Raw genomic sequence first — 8,513 nt, 5'->3', positions numbered from 1 at the left:
CACCCCCAGAGGCCCCGCCCCCAGCCCAGTAAGCCGCTCTGCAGACTACAGCTGTAAGGCGCTGCCCTCAGTCCTCTCTGCTCCTGGCTCACAGCCAGTGCGCGATGACGTCACTACATCGCGCACCCGCTGTGTGTCTGGCAGAGGGGGCAGCTCCTGACACTGAAGCCGGGATCAGCGTGGGAGCGAGGAGAGGTGAGTATTGTGGTTTGTTTTTTTATATCTCTCTCGCTCTCTCTAGCTGTCTCTCTCTCTATCTATCTCTATATATATATATATCTCTCTCTATCTCTCTTATATCTATCTTTCTATCTCTATCTATTATCTATATCTATCTATTTCTATATCTATCTATCGCTCTATCTTTATATCTATCTTTCTATCTATCTATCCATCTCTATATCTATCTATCCATCTCTATATCTATCTATCTTACTCTATCTCTATATCTATTATCTCTATATTTATTATCTATCTAGCTACCATCTATATCTATCAATCTTTATCTATATATATATCTCTATCTATATCTATCTATCTCTATACCTATCTATTTATCTATCCGTTATCTATCTCTATACCTATCTATCTATTTATCTATCCGTTATCTATCTCTATATCTTTTCTCTGTATCTATCTATCTCTATATCTTTTCTCTGTATCTATCTATCTCTATATCTATCTTTCTATCTAACACCATATCTCTATATCTATCTCTATAGCTCATTATCTATCTATCTCTATCTCTCTCTTTATCTATCTATTGATCTATCCATCTATCTATTATATCTATTATCTCTATCTATCCATTTATCTATCTAGCTATCTCTATCTATCTCTATCTCTCTATATCTATCTCTATACATATCTCTATATCTAGCTATTATCTCTATATATATCTCTATATCTATCTTTCTATCTCTATCTGTCTCTATATCTATCTATTATCTCTATATCTCTATATCTATTTTTATTTATAGCCATCTATCTATATATTTATCTCTATATCTATCTATATATGTCTATATTATTATTATTATATCTGTATATCTCTGTCTATTATCTATCTCTATCTATCTATCTATCTATCCATTATCTATTTTCTATCTATCTCTATATCTATCTGTTATCTCTATATTTATTATCTATCTTTATCTATCTATCTCTATCTATTATCTATATCTATATCTATCTCTCTATCTATCGATCTCTGTATCTATCTCTCTCTCTATATCTCTCTCTATATCTACCGCTCTCTATCTCTATCTATCTTTATATCTATATCTATATCTATCTATCTCTATATCTATCTATTATCTCTATATCTATCTACCTATCTATCTCTATATCTGTTTCTCTCTATATCTATCTCTATATCTCTCTCTCTATAGCTATCTATATATTATCTCTATATCCATATCTATCTCTATATCTATCTCTATATCTATCTTTCTATCTAACACCATATCTCTATATCTATCTCTATAGCTCATTATCTATCTCTATCTCTCTCTTTATCTATCTATTGATCTATCCATCTATCTCTATATCTATCTCTATATCTATCTCTATAGCTCATTATCTATCTATCTCTATCTCTCTCTTTATCTATCTATTGATCTATCCATCTATCTATTATCTCTATCTATTATCTCTATTATCTCTATCTATCTATCCATTTATCTATCTAGCTATCTCTATCTATCTCTATCTCTCTATATCTATCTAACTATATCTATCTATCTCTATACATATCTCTATATCTAGCTATTATCTCTATATATATATCTCTATATCTATCTTTCTATATCTATCTGTCTCTATATCTATCTATTATCTCTATATATCTCTATATCTATTTTTATTTATAGCCATCTATCTATATATTTATCTCTATATCTGTCTATATTATTATTATTATTATTATATCTGTATATCTCTGTCTATTATCTATCTCTATTATCTATCTCTATCTATCTATCCATTATCTATTTTCTATCTATCTCTATATCTATCTGTTATCTCTATATTTATTATCTATCTTTATCTATCTATCTCTATCTATTATCTATATCTATATCTATCTCTCTATCTATTTATCGATCTCTGTATCTATCTCTCTATCTCTACCGCTCTCTATCTCTATCTATCTTTATATCTATATCTATCTATCTCTATATCTATCTATTATCTCTATATCTATCTACCTATCTATCTCTATATCTGTTTCTCTCTATATCTATCTCTATATCTCTCTAGCTATCTATATATTATCTCTATATCTATCTATCTCTATATCTATCTCTATATCTATCTGTTATCTCTATATCCATATCTATCTCTATATCTATCTATCTCTATATCTATCTTTCTATCTAACACCATATCTCTATATCTATCTCTATAGCTCATTATCTATCTATCTATCTCTATCTCTCTCTTTATCTATCTATTGATCTATTATATCTATCTATTATCTCTATCTATCTATCCATTTATCTATCTAGCTATCTCTATCTATCTCTATATCTCTCTATATCTATCTAACTATATCTATCTATCTCTATACATATCTCTATATCTAGCTATTATCTCTATATATATCTCTATATCTATCTGTCTCTATATCTATCTATTATCTCTATATATCTCTATCTATTTTTATTTATAGCCATCTATCTATATATTTATCTCTATATCTATATATGTCTATATTATTATTATTATTATTATTATTATTATTATATCTGTATATCTGTCTATTATCTATCTCTATTATCTATCTCTATCTATCTATCCATTATCTATTTTCTATCTATCTCTATATCTATCTGTTATCTCTATATTTATTATCTATCTTTATCTATCTATCTCTATCTATTATCTATATCTATATCTATCTCTCTATCGATCTCTGTATCTATCTCTCTCTATATCTACCGCTCTCTCTATCTCTATCTATCTTTATATCTATATCTATCTATCTATCTCTATATCTATCTATTATCTCTATATCTATCTACCTATCTATCTCTATATCTGTTTCTCTCTATATCTATCTCTATATCTCTCTATAGCTATCTATATATTATCTCTATATCTATCTCTATCTGTTATCTCTATATCCATATCTATCTCTATATCTATCTATCTCTATATCTATCTTTCTATCTAACACCATATCTCTATATCTATCTCTATAGCTCATTATCTATCTCTATCTCTCTCTTTATCTATCTATTGATCTATCCATCTATCTCTATATCTATCTCTATAGCTCATTATCTATCTATCTCTATCTCTCTCTTTATCTATCTATTGATCTATCCATCTATCTATTATCTCTATCTATTATCTCTATTATCTCTATCTATCTATCCATTTATCTATCTAGCTATCTCTATCTATCTCTATATCTCTCTATATCTATCTAACTATATCTATCTATCTCTATACATATCTCTATATCTAGCTATTATCTCTATATATATCTCTATATCTATCTTTCTATATCTATCTGTCTCTATATCTATCTATTATCTCTATATATCTCTATATCTATTTTTATTTATAGCCATCTATCTATATATTTATCTCTATATCTATCTATCTATCTCTATATCTATCTTTCTATCTAACACCATATCTCTATATCTATCTCTATAGCTCATTATCTATCTATCTCTATCTCTCTCTTTATCTATCTATTGATCTATCCATCTATCTATTATATCTATCTATTATCTCTATTATCTCTATCTATCTATCCATTTATCTATCTAGCTATCTCTATCTATCTCTATCTCTCTATATCTATCTAACTATATCTATCTATCTCTATACATATCTCTATATCTAGCTATTATCTCTATCTTTCTATATCTATCTGTCTCTATATCTATCTATCTCTATATCTATTATCTCTATATATCTCTATCTATTTTTATTTATAGCCATCTATCTATATATTTATCTCTATATCTATCTATATATGTCTATATTATTATTATTATTATTATTATTATTATATCTGTATATCTCTGTCTATTATCTATCTCTATTATCTATCTCTATCTATCTATCTATCCATTATCTATTTTCTATCTATCTCTATATCTATCTGTTATCTCTATATTTATTATCTATCTATCTCTATCTATTATCTCTATCTATTTATCGATCTCTGTATCTATCTCTCTCTCTATATCTATCTCTATCTCTATATCTATCTATTATCTCTATCTACCTACCTATTTATCTCTATATCTCTCTCTATAGCTATCTATATATTATCTCTATATCTATCTATCTGTTATCTCTATATCCATATCTATCTATCTCTATATCTATCTTTCTATCTAACACCATATCTCTATATCTCTCTATATCTCTCTATCTATCTATCTCTCTCTTTATCTATCTATTGATCTATCCATCTATCTCTATATCTATCTATTATCTCTATTATCTCTATCTATCCATTTATCTATCTAGCTATCTCTATCTATCTCTATATCTCTCTATATCTATCTTTCTTTCTAACTATACATATCTCTATACATATCTCTATACATATCTCTATATCTATCTCTATATCTATCTTTCTATATCTATCTGTCTCTATCTCTATATCTATTATCTTTATATATCTCTATATCTATTTTTATTTATAGCCATCTATATATATTTATCTCTATATCTATCTATATATGTCTATATTATTATTATTATATCTGTATATCTCTGTCTATTATCTATCTCTATTATCTATCTATCTCTATGAATCTTTCTATCTATCTCTATATCTATCTATTTCTACATCTATCTTTCTATCTATATCTATCTAACACTATATATCTTTATAGCATTATACCCTATGAGGGGGGCAGTATACCCTATGAGGGGGGCAGTATACCCTATGAGGGGGGCAGTATACCCTATGAGGGGGTGCCTTATTCCCTATGAGGGGGGCAGTATTATACCCTATGAGGGGGGCAGTATTATACCCTATGAGGGGGTGCATTATTCCCTATGAGGGGGTGCATTATACCCTATCATTATACCCTATCATTATACCCTATCATTATACCCTATCATTATACCCTATGAGGGGGTGCATTATTCCCTATGAGGGGGTGCATTATTCCCTATGAGGGGGTGCATTATACCCTATCATTATACCCTATCATTATACCCTATGAGGGGTTGCATTATTCCCTATGAGGGGGTGCATTATACCCTATCATTATACCCTATCATTATACCCTATGAGGGGGTGCATTATACACTATCATTATACCCTATGAGGGGGGCAGTATTATACCCTATGAGGGGGGCAGTATTATATTCTATGAGGGGGGCAGTATTATATTCTATGAGATGGCTGCATTATAGTCTATGAGGGGGCTGCTTTATAGTCTATGAGGGGGCTACCCCAACTCCTGCTACATAATTAAGACATGTACAACCTTATATTATACCCGGATATTAGTGTGTTTTACCGCACAATTGGTGGTCTGGTATTTAACTCTATGCAGCTACATAGTGGGCCCCAAGAATGATTTTCTCTGGTGGGCCCAAGGTGTTCCAGTCCGACGCTGCTTGTATTCATTGCTGCTAAAATCACTTATTGAAGCAGACCTGTCGGGAGAGATTTTTGGCTGCATAATGTAGCACACTAACGGAAGTAAAAGCCGTAAACCTCATATTTATGAGACACGACTGCATTTCCTGCTGTGTGGTCACATCTGCATATTTTGCTTTCATTTTTATCTGGTAGAACTGGAAATATGAGTTCTTTGTGACTCGTGTCCGGGGTATAATAGTTGGTGCCTATGGAGTGAGTGCAACACGGAAATCTGCGCTGGATCCTGCACTGCCAGCTGCCCCTCGTATGCTGTTATCGGGCTTTTGATTGATTTTTGCCACAATGGAGTCGCTCAGCGCCGAGCTGGTCTGCCCCATCTGTCTGGACCTCTATGATGACCCCATGATGCTGAGCTGTGGGCACAACTTCTGCCAGGAGTGCATTAACCTTGCCCTGGATTCTCCCCATGGATCTACAGCCTTTAAGTGTCCCGAGTGCAATGCAGTGTTCCTCCAACGTCCTGCCCTGCAGCGAAACCTGAAGCTGCGAAACATAGTGCAGCACCTACAGAAAGCTTCTCACGACAAACTGCAACATTCTCTCTTGGAGCTTAACAGGGAACAAGAAGACACCGAGAAAAGGCTTCATAGCCTCAACGAACAGAAAAGTAAAATTCAGGAAAGCTCCCAGGCTCTAGAAATAGTCTTAAACACATTTTTTACCATGATCGAAAAAGATATCAGGAGATCCCGGAAGATTGTTTTGGGGGAAATCTCTAGGAAGAAGGAGCACGCGCTGGCGCAGGTCTCCAAATTCATGGAGGAGCTGGAGCTAAGGAAGCAGGAGCTGTCCAGGAAGGTACATGAGACGCAGGAGCGGCTCCTCGGGGGCGGTGCTCTAGTGACGTCACAGCTGGAGCCTGAAGTAGAGGACAGGAAATTGCAAAGTGATAGCGTTGCAATCTTTTGGGATGAAGCGCCCATCAGTTTGACATTTAAGAGGGGCTTGTCCGGCGTGGTTCATATGTTCTCTGAATTAATTAAAACAATGCCCGAGCCAAAGACTTTGGACGTAATCCTGGATGTTAAAACTGCCTGTAAGGACATACAGGTATCGCCCGACTGCAGATCCGCCTCCAATATCGGCGCCCACCAGGGGCATCCAGAGGGGCCGGAGCGCTTTACCGTCTGCCAGCTCCTGAGCACCTGTAACTTTTCAACGCAGAATTATTGGAAAGTGGATGTCAGTAAAGCCGAGGAATGGATTATCGGAGTGGCTTACCATAGCATGGGCCGGAAAGCGCTGACCAGTGACGCCTACATAGGGTATAACAACAAGTCGTGGAGTCTGGAGTGCCGCCAAAGCCTTTCTGCTCTCCACAATAACGTGAGGCAAGAAGTGACTGTGAAGTCTCCCGTCAAGCTGCTCGGGGTGTATGTGAACTATGAATCCGGACTAATATCTTTTTATCAGCTCAACGATCAGTTCAGACACTTGTTTAGCTTCTCTGCCACCTTCACCGAGAGACTTCACGCTGCCTTCTGCGTGTTCCCAAATGGTTCCATAACAATCCCAAAAAGGAAGACACGGGCAAAGAGGGGTTAAATGCATTTACTCCCAAAATTACACCGCCTTTCCAACGTAACACTTTTATAGAAGATGTGTCCCTGTAATAGTCCTGGTGGTCTAGAGTAGTTGTCCATTGTTGCATAGGGCCTCTGTCCCCTTTATGAAAGGTGTGGCAGCAGTAAGATTCATATCCTTTAACAACAGGGTCAGAGGGGGAAATTTGTGGCCAAATCTAGTTTTCATACACCTTACACAACATTTTTAAATGCTGTACTCACCTCATTTTTGTACAGAATCCTATCTCTCCTGTTCTGTGCACCTATAGTACCGCCATTTTATGCACATAAATAGTGCTGCTATGCTATACACATATTGTAAATACCACTGCTACGCTATATATGCACTATTACATTATTTAAAAAATGCTGTTACCCCATGTATGCATAAATAATGCGGTTCTGCCATATAAATACTGTAAATACTACTGCTATGCTATATATACAATAGTACATTCCTCAGAAATAATGTTGCCCTATGAGTAAATAATGCTGCTATGCCATATACCAACTGTAAATACCACTGCTATACTGTACGTATACACAATATTACATTACCTAGGAAAAAACTTGTCCCATATATGCATAAATAGGGCTGCTATGCACATACTGTTACGTTATATACACTATTACATTGCTTAGCTGCTCCATATACTGCATACATAAATAATGCTGCCATGCCATAAACCAACTGTAAATACCACTGCTATGCTACATACACAATATTTTATCTAAAAACAATACTGTTGCTCTATATATGCATAAATAATGCTGCTATGCCATACACATACTGTAAATACCACTGCTACACTATATGCACAATATTACATTACGTAAATACTTTTGCTCTCTGTATGCATACATAGTGCTGCTATATTGTGATTTAACTGACTTTTATGCCCTTTGGGAACTTTTGAGGTCATGAGAGGGTAAAAAATTATCTTGCTGCAACCATGTATCCATCATTATTGTGTCTCTGCCCCTGGTATAGGGAGTGTCTATATCCATAATTTAGGACAAATCTAATTATTGTAAAATATTAAAACTTGAGTGTAAAAAAAAGAAACGCTAAGAGCAGTCTTTATCAGTGAATGAAGACAATATTGAATCACGCAGGGCAAGTGGCTATTCATCTGCTGTGATCTCTATCTTTGCTTATGCAGAGCTCAGCAGTCAAGATGAGTTTATCGACTGTTGCGCTCTGCATAGGCAGTGATCAAGATGACAAAGGTCCATTCATTATACTGAGCTTTGTCATTTCTGCTGCTGCGTATAAAGAGTGCTGCAATCCAAATAAGCTT

At 34.2% G+C, this 8,513-nt stretch overlaps 1 protein-coding gene across 1 annotated transcript; it reads left to right on the top strand.

Moving 5' to 3' along the window:
• Nucleotides 1–5,732: 5,732 nt before the first annotated feature.
• LOC141057051 (E3 ubiquitin-protein ligase TRIM62-like) lies at nt 5,733–8,283 on the top strand. The gene has a single exon (XM_073553561.1). The coding sequence runs from the start codon at nt 5,930–5,932 to the stop codon at nt 7,190–7,192; it is 1,263 nt and encodes a 420-aa protein (XP_073409662.1). The 5' UTR covers nt 5,733–5,929; the 3' UTR covers nt 7,193–8,283.
• Nucleotides 8,284–8,513: the final 230 nt, after the last annotated feature.

This window comes from Dendrobates tinctorius, unplaced genomic scaffold, assembly GCF_039654945.1.
Source record: "Dendrobates tinctorius isolate UK_male_01 unplaced genomic scaffold, ASM3965494v1 ptg000202l, whole genome shotgun sequence".
NCBI classification, from domain to species: Eukaryota; Metazoa; Chordata; class Amphibia; order Anura; family Dendrobatidae; genus Dendrobates; species Dendrobates tinctorius.
This window is presented reverse-complemented; position numbering and strand designations above follow the sequence as displayed.

Coding starts and splice junctions, on each gene's coding strand:
- LOC141057051 (XM_073553561.1), top strand. CDS start 5,930: ATGGAGTCGCTCAGCGCCGAGCTGGTCTGCCCCATCTGTCTGGACCTC.